The sequence below is a fragment of the Schistocerca cancellata genome, chromosome 1, assembly GCF_023864275.1.
Source record: "Schistocerca cancellata isolate TAMUIC-IGC-003103 chromosome 1, iqSchCanc2.1, whole genome shotgun sequence".
NCBI classification, from domain to species: Eukaryota; Metazoa; Arthropoda; class Insecta; order Orthoptera; family Acrididae; genus Schistocerca; species Schistocerca cancellata.
The window spans coordinates 1,065,705,279-1,065,723,825 of NC_064626.1; the positions used below are offsets into that span (position 1 = coordinate 1,065,705,279).

The window sequence follows — 18,547 nt, forward strand, 5'->3', positions numbered from 1 at the left end:
GCCCATCTTTGGAACGAAATACATCACAGATTTTGCGTGTCAGGGATTCGACAATTATTGGTAGGCTTGTGGAGGAATGTGGCGTTAGTTGCCTACGTACAGGTCATGCAATTCGCGCAAATAACTGATTGCTGATTTGCGTACGCGGTGTGTGAGAAACCACTTGTACGAAATGAGGCTTCAGCTTTATTAAATCAGCCCAGTAGACCAGAAACAGTATTCATGATGACAGTTTGGAAAGACAGACTCCACACATTTAACAGTGTAAATGTGAAACTGCAAGGCGTAAATATTGATACTGAACTGGTGCATGAACTACTTTAATCAGTTGTAGGGTTTATTAGCCCAACTTGTGGTATATACATGGAGATTATGACTGACATGGACTACGAATGCACCTACGACGGTTGAAAGAAAAGCAATGACTTCACTTTCTTTAATTGGATTTGGATGGGAGTATTTTAATAAATCATACGCAGAAATAATACTTAGAATGTGATCTTTAATTACCAATATTCACTTTTCCGCATAATCACCAGCCAATTGGATACATTTCTGCCAACGATGAACAAGTTTTCTGAAGCCGTCAAGGAAGAAGTCCTGAATCACTCTGTCAACATATTGTTTGTGAAACACGGTGGTTGCTGTCACAGGACGTCCAACTCTTTGTTTGTCACTTAGGTCAGATGTTCCCGTCTCAACATCTTTAAACTTACTCGCCCAACGACGCACAGTACTCACATCAACACAATCACCATAAACTACTTTCATTCTCTGATGAATCTTCTTTGGGGTGACACCTTATGCTGTCAAGATTTCAACGACTGCACGCTGCTTAAATTGCATTGACCGACCATCTGCGCAGGTTTCCATAATTTACACTGTAACAACAGAACCGTTCAATGCTAAGGGTTCCCGCCAACTGGAGCTGCAGAGAAGAGGCTACAGAACAAGCCAGTACCTGCCACATACCAATGCTGCCAACTGTTGAGGAGTTACGAAGGCGGAGGCATTACTTTTCAGTCAACCCTCGTATAAAAGATGAAGGAAACGCGAACTTGATGTTGGTGATGAACCGGACACTGAAGAACTCATCTGACTGATAGGGAGAAATTTAGAGTCTTCACATTTTTCCATGTACTCGACAACTTGTACTGAACAGGAGGGAAAGTTATGAAACACTGTTGGAGTCCCTCATAGTTTTTCGTAAACTTAAGTACCGTTCGTCGGACGTTATTTTTGAAAGCGCAGCAAAATTCCAAGTGTCATATGAAACTGATTTAGAAAGTTCCTTCCCAAGTGAATGTGTTCATTTCGCAGCACTTTTGAAATCTTGTGAGATTAGTGATGTACCACTCTAAATGAGAAAATTTCTACGAAAGGGGCAATTACAGTCCATGTTTTCGAATGTTGACATTTCTCTTAAAATTTTTCTAGGTACGGCACTTCATCAGAACGCTCGTTTCTGGCTCTTAAAAGGCTGAAATCATACTTGCATTGTACCTTGTCTGAGGAGAGATAGAAGGCCTTGTCCTTTCTTCACGTCGCAGTTGACCTTCTAACTGGTGACCGTCTCAACTACGAAGATATGATTAATGAACCTGTCGCCATCAAAACCAGACACAAACTTTGATGACTGGCGAGTTTAGTTTATTTCTTTATATTAGTTTTAAAAAATTCAGGCTATAATGTGAAATTCTATTAGCAAGTTACAGCACGTTCATTGTGATTTAAAAACTATGTTGTTATTATTTAAAAAGTATTTTTGGACGGACACACGTATTATGGTGTGCCTAGGGAAGCGGAAGTTTTTAATCCGTTATTGCTTACAACACTACTTAGACTCGCGTGACCAAAAGTGGTCACTCACAGTACCATACACTCTCATAAAGTTGTCAGATGAAATACTAGCTGGCTTTAAGTTGCCCTATCCTATTCTGAAATGTCTCAACCGACTGAAAGGGTTTTCAAGAGGATAGGCTGGACTGAAGTAGATGACAAGAAAAACACCTACAATCTTGTCCACAACACAGAGAAATTCCTGATATATCCCAAGATGACCACCAGCTGCACCCTACGTAACGGCAAACCGTCTCTACGACTGAACATTGGCACTGCTGCTTTTGAGTTTATTATTGTTATTAATTTATGTTTTGATTGTTATTCTTGATACAAACAATAAACAAGTAACCAACACTTAGCTAGTATGGCCACTACTAAAGCCTGATCCTTCTCTGTTGATCTTCCACTGACTACCACCATTCTGAAGCTTATTTTGAGTATTTATACCACGTCTCCCTAGAAGCTTCTGGCTCCCCTCCCCACTCCAGCGCCACCTCGCAGATGTGTGTAAATCGTTTCCACACTTATTACCAGACTGCCTCCTACATGTTAAGATCCTCTGTCCACCTTCTCTTGGGTTCCACAGCAACCACAGTATCACTTTCGTCGACCTATCAACAGCTTGAATAGACACTTCCCAGTTCCATGGAGTTCTATTCACTCGTCATGGTGCAGGAAATCACTGCACAGAATCTCAGCATTCTAACAACCAGTAAATAGGAACAACACATATCCACCACCGTTAGGCTTCACGCTGGCCATGACATCTTCTGAACCCACGAAAAAGCGACGGCCACACATCTTGGTTGACAGAATAATAATAATAATAATAATAATAACAATAATAATAATAACATTAATCCGATTCGAGCTTGCCTCATTTTTCTTCACCATCACCTGTATTCTAACCTGAAGTACTCACATAACAAGCCTCATGATATACATCCAATTAGGCGGTTGACGTAGTCTACTTCGCTCTCCATACACCATCCTCGTCTACTAGCAAAGGGCTCTCCAGGCCAGTTTCTCCGCCAACTCTATTTCTTAAGCTCGACTTACTTCTGGCTGCCTCTTATATTACTTACGGGTAAGTATGATATAAACGGTGGTATGTCCACTTTCGCACACAGAGGTCACCTGTTTCTCGCCCTTTTCATCAGGTGGGCTTATGTAGATTGCAACGACTTTGGTATTATTTCATAGCATACAGCCTCTATATTTGATTGCTGAAATGAATCGAAGAAGCATTGGTGGAGTCTTCAATTTAACGCTTTGTTTACGTCGACCAAGAAGCTACTATTATACCAGAATATGGATTGATGAACGAAACTACTGGTCTCCACTTTGTTCCAACGTTCGCCTGAAGTGAAGCGAGAAACAGATATCAGGCTTTCAATTTGGCGAATCGTGCTCTGCTGTCACCCTCTGTACTGATACCTATGTGTAGATGGCTGAAGAAACTTCGTGGAATCGAACTGCGAGAAATAAAGGACTTCTGCCTGTTGCTGTTCGTTCTATTATCAGATTAAATTGATCTCACCTGACAATCTTCTATCCCTGGAACGTGGAAGCGCTGGATGTCTCTTCTCACTGCAAGGAATTTAACTGCCAACACATCCATAAATTTATTTCTGAAAGGAATTGGGGAGGATTACAGTTCAAACACAGAGGTACAATTGTAATTAAGTCGGTTATATTATATATGCAAATCAGAAATGCGAGGCACTCTCTTGCTGTTAGGCAAGTCAAATGTATATGAAAGGCACAGAAACACATTAGAAATAATGATCACTTGTCCAGTATCAAGAGAGAGTACTGATCAGAAAATCAAAGAAGAACTTTGAGAATTTAGAATCAAGAACGAAATTAATAAGTTATAATGAACCACGAATTGCGAGCACGCAGAAAAGGATAGTGCGACAAAGACTGCTCTAGTGTTTTAGATACCGTGGTGTAAATCACGTATCTGCAGCTTAATCGAGGACATACGTGCTACGAGCATTCTACAGCGAACGTCATGACTGAAGCTGTAAGGCTTTGTGCATGGTTGTTTCAAGGTGTTGGAAACCACCACATACATCGGGAAAAAAGTGGCACCTACTACACTAGGACAAGTCACGAAGTGATGTCTACCACGGACAGCAACGAACATGTCTACCACGGACAGCAACGACCTGAGGCCGAGAAGGCGTCCCTCTGCAGTTTTGTTACCCTAGACGTCGCACAGATGTATGCTTCCTCCAAGAGCAAAACTTCCCTGTAGCCAACCTAACCGAGGTCGGACATGCCGATGGTCGCTCAGGCTTTCTGCCGAAAGGAAGTTTGGCCTGTCCACGCATAGGTTGATGGTCCTGGGCGTGGTGCCAACTCACTGGAACTTCTGCTAATTCACGCCATTTTGAGTATTTTATGAATCAGATGATTGGTGATTACAATGCAGGGCCACATTTCAGTAAAATATACGTGTATAAGGATTAACATGCGTTACATGAAGAACAGCATCCATACATTCTATCATTGCATTTTTAGAAAGTTAAAACTTGAATACTGGGACAATCTGACATCGTCGATAGTAATTGTCATCACATTGCTTCTACCTCTCGATGTCTGCATATAATATATAACTGTAAATACTGATGATTATGTGTTTCGAATACTTTTTACAAGGAGTGATGCACAGCTCTTAGACTGCAACAACTTAAATGTGAAACCGCCAAGAGCGGCTTAATGACTGTAACCATTATTAGTGACCGTCTGGGGTGTCATTTGATTTCATAGCAGGACTTGTTTGGTTGCAATCCGCGGCTCCCTTACAGTACAGCGATACTTTGACGATGTTCTACGCTCCGTTTTGTTGCCCTTCGTGGCAATACCATCCTGAGCTTACATTTCAGCAAGATAATACCCGCCCGCACACAGCGAGAGTTTCTACTGCTTGTCTTCGTCCTTGCCAGACCCTATCTTGGCCAGCAAGATCGCTCACCCCAATTGAGAACCTTTGGAGTGTAATGGCAGGGTCTTCCAACCATCTAGGGATTCTGACTATCTAACACGCCAATTGGACAGAATTTGGCACGATGTCCCTCACGGGACATCCAACAACTCTGTCAATCAATCCTAAGCCGAATAAATGCTTGCGTAAGACCCAGACGTAGACTAACGCGTTATTGACTTGCTCAATTTATGAAGCCCTTTCTCCTGAACAAATCATTCATTTTATCTGAAATTGTAATCATTAGATTGTCTGTACATGTACTTCACATCTACCGATTTGCATCCAATTCGAATAACAGTTTGGGTTGCACAGCCTCATTGTTCTTCTGATAAACTATCTGCTTGATAGCGATTATGAGGACATGGATTTGACAACTACTTGGCGGATTCAAGAGGTATGTGGCTACCAGGCCACGCACTGGACCCATAAATGACGGGCGGGGTGTTTGTGCGCAAGGGCACGCGCCCGATACTATTCCAGTTGTGTTCCATCGGGCTACGATCAGGAGAATCTGGTGGCCAATACGCCAACGTGAGATCGCTATCGTGCTCCTGTAGTATGATTATGGCCTTTTGGCATGGACAGTTATCCTGCTGCAAGATGCCATCACCCTCGGGAAGACACGAAACATAAAGAGATGCAGGTTGTCGCTGTAATGTTCACGTAGTCCACAGCTGCTTTCGACTACTCCTGAGGCTCCCGTGGAAGCCTAGCGTAATACTGCCCCTGCCTGCGGCACGGTGCATGTTTCGAACAGTCGTATCCGGACAAATCGGCCGATCTGGTGTGGTTCATCCATCCATTGATCCACGACCCAATCTCGATGATCCTTCGCTCACTGCTATCGAAATTGATGATGTCGTCGATTTAACATGAGAACATGTAGGGGTCGTCTGTTGCGGAGGCCTATGTTTAACAACGTGTACCGAACAGTGCTCTCCGAAACACTTGAACATGCACAACATGTCATCGATCTTGTAGCGGGTGGTTATAATTAAATTGCAGCTACTCACAGAGGACCAGTGTGCGTTGTAACTATCGTATGGTAGCGAAACTTGGTGGATATTGCAATGCGTTAACGGGGAACCGATTTACGGGAAAAAAATAGTTCCAATTTTGGCCACTAGGTGCAAATCTGACGCTGTTCGCTCCTCTGCTCTGAATAGCGGGCAATACTCCGACCTCCACGTTCTGTGAAGTGTGGGTGTCCAATACCATGCCGCCTTCTCGTGATTTTACTGTACCTCAGCCAGTATCCGTAGGTGCTCACGGTAATGGCACGCGAACAGCCGAGTAACTTCGCCGTTTACGAGGTTGTCCTTCCCATGTGCTGGGCCTTAACGATCTGCCCTTTGTCAAAGTCGCTTATGTTAGCGGATCTCCCCGTTTCTTTCCGACAATGTCGCTGGAATGATTCGCCGTTCGTCTCTGTCCAGCTTATTTACTTTCCTTAAAATGTCACGTGTCCGCAACGGCACCAGGTTGCATTCAAACTCGCGATGGGCAGTGACAGTAATACACTGATGGGCAAAAAATCGCAACACCAAGGAGATGTACGACATAAACGAAGATTGGTATGCGTGTTTTTACATCTGGAAGATGATTATTCAAATTTCGCACCAGTCGCATGTGAGTGAAGATACTAGCGCCACTATGAGGATGCAAACCAGGCTCTCTTTAAATATACGCTACAGCGCTGGTTATCTCTGAGACTGGACGTCGTGAGTTGACGTTAGTCAAGAATGCCTTTAAGGCGACAAAAACACTATTATCAACACCTCACTGAGTTTGAACGTGGTTGTGTAATAGGGCTACAAGAAACTGGATGTTCCTTCTACGATATTGCGGAAATACTTGACAGGAATGTAGCTATTGTACATTAGAGATGGGCAAAGCCGTTCATCCTTGGAAACTATTCACTGGTGATCGCTCTATTTTGGAACCCGTTCATTTTTACTCGTTCACAGTTCATTGTGCTTGGTATATGGTTCTTATGAAAAATTGAAAATTAATAGTAAAGGTGACTGAAGATGGAAGGCGCCAAGAGGGGGCACTTGCCTCTCCCCTGGAGTACAGCGTTTTTATTCATTACAGAATACTCACACACTTGTAGAAGTAATTTTCGTGATTCTGCAAAACATCTCGTTTAGCCAACAAGCGTTATGTGGCTGATAGCAGTGAAATAATGTAATGTGGCGCACGAAAAACCGGCCCCGAGTACAGATTGCTCATAACCCTGGGTTCGGTGTGGGGCGGCGGAGGGGTGAAGTGGACTGCGGTAGCCGTCGTGGGGTTGTGGACCACTGCGGCTGCGGCGGGGACGGAGCCTCTTGGTCGTTTCTAGGCCCCCGGTTAACATACAATACAATACATACAATACAGACTGCTCGCCAATTAAGCACGACTTGTTGACCGCTACGAGCAGAATAGATAAACATGTAATAATTAGGCAGTCACGAAATAACAAATAAGCTAACGCAAACAACTTGGAAACAATATATGACGATTGGTAAGTGACGATGAGCAGTCTAGTACTCGGGGCCGATTTTTTGTGCGCCACCCTGTTCACTGAAATAATATTGTAGGAGTTATCATATTCTCTTTACAAAATGTGACACCATACACTCGATTACGAAGAGCGGGCTTCATTCAGTTTTAAGCCGGTCTTCTTTCCATGACAATGAACATGCTCTTTTACCTTGGATCAAAAAAAGACGGAAAAATGCCATTCGCGTGTGCCGTGCCGACGTCCTTTGCATGTGTAACAACAAAAAGTCTTACCTTTTTACAAGTATTTCTTCTGCTGTTTATCGAAATAGTGAAGTAAGCTGATACGTCGTTTTGTTACCTGAAAAAATGTATGTATTGCATACCACGTAATTTTTATGTAATTTACGAAATTATAAAATACATTTCACTTGCCGGTCGTGCACGCCGAATAGAAAACGTAAAGAAGCAGAAGTTCTGAGTTCAAAAAAGGTTTAAAACAGATCTAGCACGGGCATGCGAAGTGAACGAAACGAACAACAACAACTCGATACTGAACTAACTATGAGCAGTTGGCAGTGGAACTGCGACGAATGACCACGCGAAGAAGGAAGACTCCGGCCAAGCGAGACCGAGACCGAGACAGACGGGAACAGGACCGAGGCTGGAACGAGACCGGCCGATGTGCCGTTGCGGGAACGAGACCGGCCGTTTCCCGTTCCCGGGAACTAGAAGTAGAAAGCCACAACCGAGACCGAGACAGACGGGAACAGGACCGAGGCTGGAACGAGACCGGCCGATGTGCCGTTGCGGGAACGAGACCGACCGTTTCCCGTTCCCAGGAACTAGAAGTAGAAAGCCGCAACCGAGACCGAGACAGACGGGAACAGGACCGAGGCTGGAACGAGACCGGCCGACGTGCCGTTGCGGGAACGAGACCGGCCGTTTCCCGTTCCCGGGAACTAGAAGTAGAAAGCCGCAACCGAGACCGAGACAGACGGGAACAGGACCGAGGCTGGAACGAGACAGGACGATGTGCCGTTGCGGGAAGGAGACCGACCGTTTCCCGTTCCCGGGAACTATAAGTAGAAAGCCGCAACCGAGACCGAGACAGATGGGAACAGGACCGAGGCAGGAACGAGACCGGCCGATGTGTCGTTGCGGGAACGAGACCGACGGTTTCCCGTTCCCGGGAACTATAAGTAGAAAGCCGCAACCGAGACCAAGACAGATGGGAACAGGACCGAGGCTGGAACGAGACCGGCCGATTTGTCGTTGCGGGAACGAGACCGACCGTTTCCTGTTCCCGGGACCTATAAGTAGAAAGCCGCAACCAAGATCGAGACAGACGGGAACAGGACCGAGGTTGGAACGAGACCAGCCGACATGTCGTTGCGGGAACGAGACCGACCGTTTCCCGTTCCCGGGAACTATAAGTAGAAAGCCGCAACCGAGTCCGAGACAGACGGGAACAGGACCGAGGCTGGAACGAGACCGGCCAATGTGTCGTTGCGGGAACGAGACCGACCGTTTCCCGTTCCCGGGAACTATAAGTAGAAAGCCGCAACCGAGTCCGAGACAGACGGGAACAGGATCGAGGTTGGAACCAGACCGGCGGATTTGTCGTTGCGGGAACGAGACCGACCGTTTCCCGTTCCCGGGAACTATAAGTAGAAAGCCGCAACCGAGACCAAGACAGACGGGAACAGGACCGAGGCTGGAACGAGACCGGCCGATGTGTCGTTGCGGGAACGAGACCGACCGTTTCCCGTTCCCAGGAACTATAAGTAGAAAGCCGCAACCGAGACCGAGACAGACAAGAACAGGACCGAGGCTGGAACGATACCAGCCGATTTGTCGTTGTGGGAACGAGACCGACCGTTTTCCGTTCCCGGGAACTATAAGTAGAAAGCCGCAACCGAGACCGAGACAGACGGGAACAGGACCGAGGCTGGAACGAGACCAGCCGATGTGCCATTGCGGGAAGGAGACCGACCGTTTCCCGTTCCCGGAAACTATAAGTAGAAAGCCACAACCGTGTCCGAGACAGACGGGAACAGGACCGAGGCTGGAACGAGACCGGCCAATGTGTCGTTGCGGGAACGAGACCGACCGTTTCCCGTTCCTGGGAACTATAAGTAGAAAGCTGCAACCGAGACCGAGACAGACGGGAACAGGACCAAGGTTGGAACGAGACTGGCCAATGTGTCGTTGCGGGAACAAGACCAACCGTTTCCCGTTCCCGGGAACTATAAGTAGAAAGCTGCAACCGAGACCGAGACAGTCGGGAACAGGACCGAGGCTGGAACGAGACCGGCCGATGTGTCGTTGCGGGAAGGAGACCGACCGTTTCCCGTTCCCGGGACCGAAGTGAACTATGAAAGACCATTCCTTAGAATTCGTTCCTCGCTTGTTCCGTTCAATTCGGCGAACCGTTCTTTTGGACCCGTTAGTTCGCGAACGACCCATCTCTACTGTGCATGGTTGCTGACAGTGTTGGTCAAGAGAATATACAGTCGCAAGAAGACCGGACCCCGGACGGTCACGTGGCACTACCGAGAGGGAAGACCATCGTGTTCGGCATATGTGTCTACGCATCGTACTGCATCTGCAGCAGCGATTTGAGCACCAGTTGGCTCCACAGTGATGTAACGAACTGTTACAAATCGGTTACTTCAAGGTCAGTAGCCCTGTGCCGTGCATTCCAGCATGTCCAAACCACCGCTTTTAGCGGTGGTGTCACGCGAGACCTTATTAGAGGGCAGGGTGGACCTTTCCCATATCAAAGCGCTGCGGTGTGAGTAATGATAATGCTTGTATGCCGTACGATATCTGCTAGGCTAGAGGCTGTACCAACCCGCGCGTTCTATGATAGCATCGGTTTTCTGATGAATGATAACCGTTTCTCTCGGTTCGACATTCAGTGGCTTTAGGCTGTTAGAACGAACTGTCTGATGTTTCCCCATTTTCATATTAAATTAGCGTTTCAAATAATCATGTTAAATACGGAAACGGATTCTAAAACTTTACGTGATACTTATACTGGAGGAAACCTCACATTCATTTGTGGTCGTGAAACAAACGTCAAGAAGAATCGTCCATTCGTCGACGAGTTGCTTAAGGACGGGGTACGTTATAACGCTGAAGAAGGAAATCAACAGTGTCCTCTCGAAGTGATAGTGATGACTGGAAAGAGATTTGAACCCTGTCTTCCTGAATGCGAGTCCATTGTGCACTGCACCACTCTCGCATAAGGGGGCCATCAGACCGGTTAACCACGGATTTTGGTTAGTCTTAGGTATGTAGTTGAGGGATATGTCATGAGTACCAGGCTACTAGCTTTTAGTCCTGTCCTGAGTATCTGGCTAGCAGCCTCTAGTTTACGAGAAAATCGATGTGAAGTTTTATACGTACCTCCTCATTTATTTTCGTTGCGTTAGTCGTGTTACGGTCACGCGAGCTTAGCGTGGGGGCTAAGGTTAGGGTTCAAATCCTTCCTGTGTACTTCCTCTTTGTTTTCAACTTCATCGAACACAAAATTTTGAAACTGAATGTCATGCAAAATTATTAAAAAATAGTCATTTTCGCCTTAGTAATTTCAGTAATAAATCAATCGTTACCGCACACTTTCTTAAAATGTGTGTTCTGTTCGTGTAGTTAAAATTCCGAATATTCGGAGAGTTCCAAAGACAACAACGGCTGCAGTATTAGCTGCTGCTGAAGGATTATACACACAGACGAAATCACTCTTCTCTAATTTTGACCTCGATAATGTAATTAATACAGGTGAAACCGGCTGGCACTGCCAATCGATGTACAACAGATATCTTGCAGAACAAGAAGCGAACACCTATTTAAACAACATTAGTCAACCCTTCACAGCGCACTGTATTGCAACGCGTCAGGAAAAACATTCCCTTACGTCTTCTTATGTATACAAGAGCCATCAGGAAAATTTTGTCGGATTGTTCAAAAAAGACTTGACGACTTGACTCATAAACTAAAAATGTAGTCATGACTAGGACGAATTCAGAGAAGTACACGAAAGCGCTGCAGGAAGAGTTTTAAAACCTGTCATTCTTCAGTGTGCAGGACAAGAAAATTTTGTTTACATCACTGAGTTATGGTGGGGGCAAGACTGCCCAGACACTTTACGATCAAATCTTTGTAGATGAAAGACAAGCATGCACCTACAACCGTAAACTTATCTCATCCAAATCCATTCCACTTTGCCAGCACTGTGATGTTTATTTTCAAAGGTGCGTTAAAATTTTTATTAAAAAAATAAATAAATAAAAATGCTCCCGACATGTCAAAGACTAAAAGTGAAATCACTTTGAGGGAATATCCCATGAAAATACATTCTTTAATTCTGCATCAATTTAGTATAGGAATAATCAAGTACGTGTGGTTTGCATCGCATCGAAATTGATAGAAGAAAGAACAATATTTTTTAATTCAAACGAACTGTGTTTTCCGACATCACTTCTGGAAAATCCGTGCATCTTCAAGGCAGTAGCTTTCATTAAATATCTGTGAGGCTGGTCCCGGCGGAGGTTCGAGTCCTCCCTCGGGCATGGGTGTGTGTGTTTGTCCTTAGGATAATTTAGGTTAAGTAGTGTGCAAGCTTAGGGACTGATGACCTTAGCAGTTAAGTCCCATAAGATTTCACACACATTTGAACATTTTTTTTCATTAAATGTGCATTGTGATCTGCGAATTTGTGTTTCAGTTGCATCTGCGACAAATATCATCCTCAATTCTCTTCTATTACAGCAGCCGATGCAAGCGATAGCAAATGACAGGGTTCTATAATGTATTCTGTAACAAACGGATTACACATCTGAAGAAAGTCTGCTGTTGTGATTGATTGATTACTAAAATTACTAAGACAAAAATGACTATTCTTGAATAATTTTGGGTGACATGATCTGTCTCATGATTTACTGTACGATGAAACTGAAAAAACAAATGCACGGGCAGGGTTTGAACCCGACATCGCGAGTGTAGTAAACCTAAAATTCTGTTTCTGATCGGTGTGATGAAATTTTGCAATTGCGATCGCCCTTTGTTCGTTTACTTGTTTGGGGTGGACGTCCCATGACACCCGTTCTAGTTCGTTGTTGATCCACTTAGTTTATTTTTATTACAGAGGACAGCTAAGCATGTGACCGAACACGCAGAATTACCGTGCCGGCTACCCTTAGCCCCTACATTACGCTTACTCGCTTGACACAACATTAATCCTACGAATATACAAGATACACATAAAAGTTCACCATCGATTTTCTCGGAAACTCGGGGCCGTCTCATGAAAAGCCGCTAGCGAGGTACTGAGGAGAGACCTAAGACTCATCAGAAACCTTGATTAACAGGTCTGACTATCCCCTTGTTAGTCATGTGACCAAGCAGTTACTGGAGCAGGTGGTCTGGGAGACAATTGCTGTTGGAAAAATTGTCTAAAAGAGGTGGGGAGGAAGAGAGAGGGGAATTGCAGCGGTAGACAGAAAAGGTGAGATTAGAGGGATGGAGGAAGACCGATATGGCAGTCGAGTTGGAGTAAGAAAAGTTGAGAAGAAAACTAAACATTTTCTTCATAGGCAAATAAGGTGTTCCGTCCGTGGCGATAATAAGCTATAGGTCCATTCCAACGTCGGGGGAAGGCAACGAAATTACCACCTCCATCAGAACCATGCCTAGAAAAGCACAATGGTTTTTAAAACATTCTTCGGACTGACAACTGCTTTACTTTTTTCTCTTTACGTGAGCTTGTCATCTAGATGTTGGCGTAACGATTAATAAGGAAGTAGGAAACATCTTGGCATTCATCTAAAGACCAGCGTAGAAAATGTGATTGTGTGCTTAATTCAGCTTGTTTAACTCATGTGTAACGATGCTCCGTTAAGTATGACCATCCCGGTGGACTGTTTTCACGCACAAAGTTGAAATGCGCTTTTGGGACGAAACTACACAGTAACAGAAACAAAACAGAGGGAAGCTTCGCTTCAGATTGTTCAAATGGCTCTGAGCACTATGGGACTTAACATCTGAGGTCATCAGTCCCCTAGACTTACGACTACTTAAACCTAACTAACCTAAAGACATCACACACATCCATGCTCGAGGCAGGATTCGAACTGCGACCGTAGCAGCAGCACGGTTCCGGATTGAAGTTCCTAGAACCGCTCGGCCACAGTGGCCGGCAAGCTTCGCTTCATACAAAGAAAACAAATGGGGCAACGTGTTATTATTCATATAATTTTGGGTGGCTGTGGACATATTAGCAATCAACAAAATGTAAAATGTTACGTTTGACAAAATGGCATGTGATTAGACACGTGATTTGAAGAACTGCAAAGCTCTTCGTTTTGTCATCTTATGTATCTTTGCTACGCAACTGATACCAGTTTCCCACAAACTTCACTTTTCATACTTCATTATATTCATCTGTCCCAAAATTATCTCTTTGTTTTCGAAAGCAATATTCCGTCTCCAATGGCCACGTCATCGACGGGACGTTAAATCCTTAGCTTCCTTCTTTCCGTAAGCGATGCCAGACGGCGGCAATACTTCATGATGTAAGGCCAATCTTGACACTTAGGTGACTTACTTAAGAGGAAATCGATTTCAATTGCGTAGCTTCAAGCTTTCGAACCTCATACGCTCCTAATACAGCAACCTACGTAGATGTATCGTTTGTTGTATGACGGTTGACATGGAAACCTGATACGGTTGATTGATTCATTTTGCTGAGTTCACTTCAGCGTAGTTGCTTACATATATATTCTTCTTATCTGACATTACATCTAACAGAAAGTTAGCACAATTTCATAAGACAGGAATATCAGGACATCACGTTTACTTGACGATCTTATCCCTCACGTGGCATTCTCAGAAATTAATTTTCTTTGCGACATAGCAACGGTATTCTTACCGCATAAAAAACTGACCTTTTCGACAATGACTTCCATCGCCTTCGTCACCAACAACTGAGCGTCGTAGTTGCTGCTGCCACGGCCTCATAATTGGTCTGTGACTGATCGACCTACGTCATTCGGACGCCATGCTGCCAGAGATTGTGTCGATGTCTACGATAGTAGTGGCGTCTGCTGGAACATAAACCATTCCGCGAACTTCTCTGTAGTATCTTAACATCGATAGGCAGCTTCCATGCACCATGACGATTGTAGCTACTGTCCTAGTTGAAGTTGTGCATTTCTATAGCCGCTTTGTCTCAGTAGATGGATATGTGAGTCAAATATAATTTAATGTTGTTCGCGAGGCTGTGGTCAGAAAACGCTGATTTGTCTAAATCACGATTGGTAGTACGCCACCAGCCTGGATAACCGCGCGCGTTAGCACTCCGCCTCCGTGATTCGGTGGGGCGCGGGTCGAATGCGCCCGGCCGATTAACGAGGAGGTTCGGTGTACCGACCAGCCTCGATGTGGCTTTTAGGCTGTTTCCCACATCCGACTAGGTGACTATCGGGCTGGTATTCACGTAGTGATTCAGATACACAATCAGACAGGCCTTTGTCGTTTGTGTTCCTCAAAACGTACAAAACCCTTACAGATTGACTGACCCATAAAGATGCTTCTGCATTGACAATTATGTGAGTTAATAAATCCGTATATTTTATCCAGGAATGCCATCTCGAAAAATTTCCTTCACAAATTTTTTTTTTTTTTTTTGTCTTTAGCCTTCTGACTGGTTTGATGCGGCCCGCCACGAATCCATCTCCTGCGCGAACCTCTTCATCTCAGAGTAAGACTTGCAACCTACGTCCTTAATTATTTGCTGTATGTATTCGAATCTCTCTCTGTCTACCTTTACAGTTTTTGCCCTCTACAGCTCCCTCTAACACCATGGAAGTCATTCCCTCATGTCTTAACAGATGTCCTATAATCCTGTCCCTTTTCCTTATCAGTGTTTTTCACATATTCCTTTCCTCTCCGATTGTACGCAGAACCTTCTCATTCCTTGCCTTACCAGTCCACCTAAATCAAATCTATGAACTCTATAAAAGTTCAGATAGTGCACGAAGAGAAGAAATACTCAGAAATTTTACTCAGCTGACGCACCGAACAGGGCGAAATAGAAATAGTGAGAACACGACTTCTGGAAAAGCTGTGTTCAAACATTCACTCGGGCACCCTGTCCTAGATGTTCCGTGTTTTCGGTATAAATTAAACGCGATTGCCATAACGTGACGTTCATTGTAGTACGGTCTGATCTTCTTCTCCATCCTTATCTTTCTTATTTAGCATCTGCTTTCCATTAAAATTCAGATATAATATCATTCAAAAAGCATCTTCCTGTTCTTATAATTTCGTTAACATCCCAAAGGTAAATTAAAAATGTCGCTCACACCTGTGGACAGGCTGAGCCTTTTGAGCACTGCAACACACATTGGACAACACTTCCTATTACGGTGACTTGAAAACTGCACAACAATAGACTCAACGAAAAAAATATTGAAGCGTAAAACTTCCCGCGCTCGTCGTCTCTTTACTTTGTCGAGGAACTGATGATGGGCCACATCACGCAAGAAATACACTGCAGTCGAAAAATTCTTCGCATCTGAAAACATGGTATACCACAATTTTCGTTACGTCAGCAGTAATACATATTATTTTTTCACACCAGCATCCATAAAAATAATGGATCTGTTCCTAATCATTGGATGTGAAGATGTTTCTTAGAAATCAGTACTAGCGTAGCTAACGTACACAACCAAAACTCAAAATGATACTTCATACGAATTCTAGAATGTCACGGAAATAAACACAGTTCAGAGGACAGCGTTTCGGAGGTAATAGTGCCATCCATAACTAGTGACGACCCTGTGTGCAGCGATAGTGCCGGTACTGAAAATTATTCTTGTCCGTCACGCAAAAAAGAACTCCATTTTCTTAGCCATTGTGTTTCATATCGGGTCGTGCTATAGATTTCGAAAATGGGTAGAAATACTAAAATGCAAGTATTACAGTCTCAGCTCCGTCTTTTAACATAATACAGTTTTTACCAGTCGGATAGGGGCGATAATACAATTTATATTGAAGCCTGCAAGTCAAAACAACACTGTTATCACATGTCAACATCACATTTCACATTCAAAGTGCGAACGTAAACTAGAGATCGATAAACCGTCCAGTAACTCGTAAAAATTGAAGCCTGTTAAATTCCAACAGAGATACGTCGTTTCAAATGTAAGTCTTACAGAAAATAATTTAAAAGAACTTCTCCGTTTGCGAAACAAGTAGATGATATCTTATTCGAAACGGTATAAATTATTTTTTGTGTCTTTGATTAACGTTAAAAGAAAGATCTGCCAGCAAACAACAAAGTCTTCCAAACACCGGTTATGGTATTGAAAGCACGGTATTCAGTAATAATACATCTTGTCCTGTCACTTCATATTAACAAATTCTCCGTGTTCCACCTATTTCTAGTTATACTGTCAAGTAGTACATTCTGCATTCAGCCATGCATCTATTCAATTAAAACACTTCTGAATAACTTGAAGAAACAATGTAAACAGCCACTTTTTATACACCGCGAGCTTTATTAATGGCAAGACACAGATAGACCTCTCAGCTACTGAACTCCGCAGTATTAGAAAAATATGTTGTCCTTATAAAGATATAAAATAGTACCCCCATTTCAGATGGGTGAAAGGTCTGTACGTACGTGCCTAGCCTAAGTAAAGCCGCTTAAAAAGATGCCAGTTTCTGCATTTCTTCACGTAATTTGATTCACAGCCATGAAACTAAACCGCGATTAATATACAAAATTTTCTGTTTTAGATTGCATTGGATATCGATAAAATAATAAAAACACAATTAGCTATTAGAAACCGCGTGGTATTAGTAAACACACGGAAAAGGTAATAATACATTCCGTCTACTGTCGTTATGGTATTTTTTTATTACGCAAATGTAAGTTTCATATTTAAACGTCATCCTTCCTCAGAGCTCGCTCTTGTTATGTAAGGACCTTCTCTGCAATGACAGCACACCAGGATCGCGTAGCTCTGAATTTTGTTTTATTTTGTATATGCCATCACAATAAAGTAATTCAGCATCCTCAGTTCGTTGATTTTTTTTTTTTTTTCATATGAGATACCGAGAAAGAATTCCCACATTTTCATTATACACAATTTGGGTATGTTGCAGATGTAGGAGTTGATCCGTTGGGATGTCGTACAGAAAAATATTCAACAAACTCTGTGAGGTACATATGAGACTTACTCCAGATAGAATAAAAAATCACAGATACGCGTTTCCGGCATGTTGACATCGCAGTGTAGATCCTTATATAACAATAGAAAGCTGTGACTTCAAAATGTATAACTTACATTAGCATAGTAAAAACATGATACAAATACAGCAGACGGAATTTGTTATTAAGTTTTTCATTTATTTCACTGACTCCGCTTGCCAAGAATACCCACATCGTATAATGGTTAACACGTGAACCTATAGTTCCGAAACGTCCACTTATATAAAAATGTCAGTTGACTGTAAAATAGACAGCGATGTACTGTTGACACTCTGATACGAAGAGGCGATCACAGCGTAGTCACCATAGTACGAAGTCCACAGCGAACGTGCGGCAAAGATTGAAAACGAGTTTTCTCCGCAGAAAGACGCAAGGGCGCTGCGCTGCGCCGCGTGCACTGATGGCGACGGCGCGCACGCGGCCAGCCGGTGACGCCCGCCGCCATGTTGCCCACGGGGCCGGGGACACGCCCACCTGCCAGCGCGCCATTGGCCCGCGTGGTCCCAGCGGGCGTGGCCGCGCCGCCACGCCGCGCAAAAATGCTGCCGCGGCACGTCGCGCTCCGTATCGACTCGGGGCGGCAGTAGACGCGTCGTCGCGGGCCGGCGTGTTCCTCCGCGGTAGTGTTTCCCCCGCGAGGCAGAGGCCGGCGTCGCTGTGGTGCGAGATTTTTGCGAGCGACTGCAAACGGAGCGAGGCGGCAGAAGAGGGCTCGCAGCGTGAGAGTCGAACCCCCCTCCTCCCGGCCGGGCAGCGCGGCCGCCGGCGCCGGCGTCTACGCGGAAAGAATGCCGGCGCTGGTCTCGCGTGCGCGCGTCGAGGCGGGCTCCCCCCACCGCGGCGACGCGGCCGGCGGCCGCATGGCGCACGCCCCGCCCCCCGCGCGCCCGCCAATGGGCGCGCGCAGCGACCGCAGGGTGGGGGCCCCTATATAGACAAAA

The 18,547-nt window shown here is 44.6% G+C and overlaps 1 protein-coding gene across 1 annotated transcript in view; it reads left to right on the forward strand.

Annotated features, from left to right (window-relative positions):
* The first annotated feature begins 18,006 nt into the window (after nt 1-18,006).
* Nucleotides 18,007-18,547, forward strand: part of LOC126127127 (homeobox protein orthopedia) — a 387,997-nt gene continuing 387,456 nt past the window's right edge. The window contains exons 1-2 of the mRNA XM_049915145.1: nt 18,007-18,266; nt 18,361-18,523. Coding sequence (XP_049771102.1) covers nt 18,007-18,266; nt 18,361-18,523 — 423 coding nt within the window. The remainder of the gene's footprint in view (nt 18,267-18,360; nt 18,524-18,547) is intronic.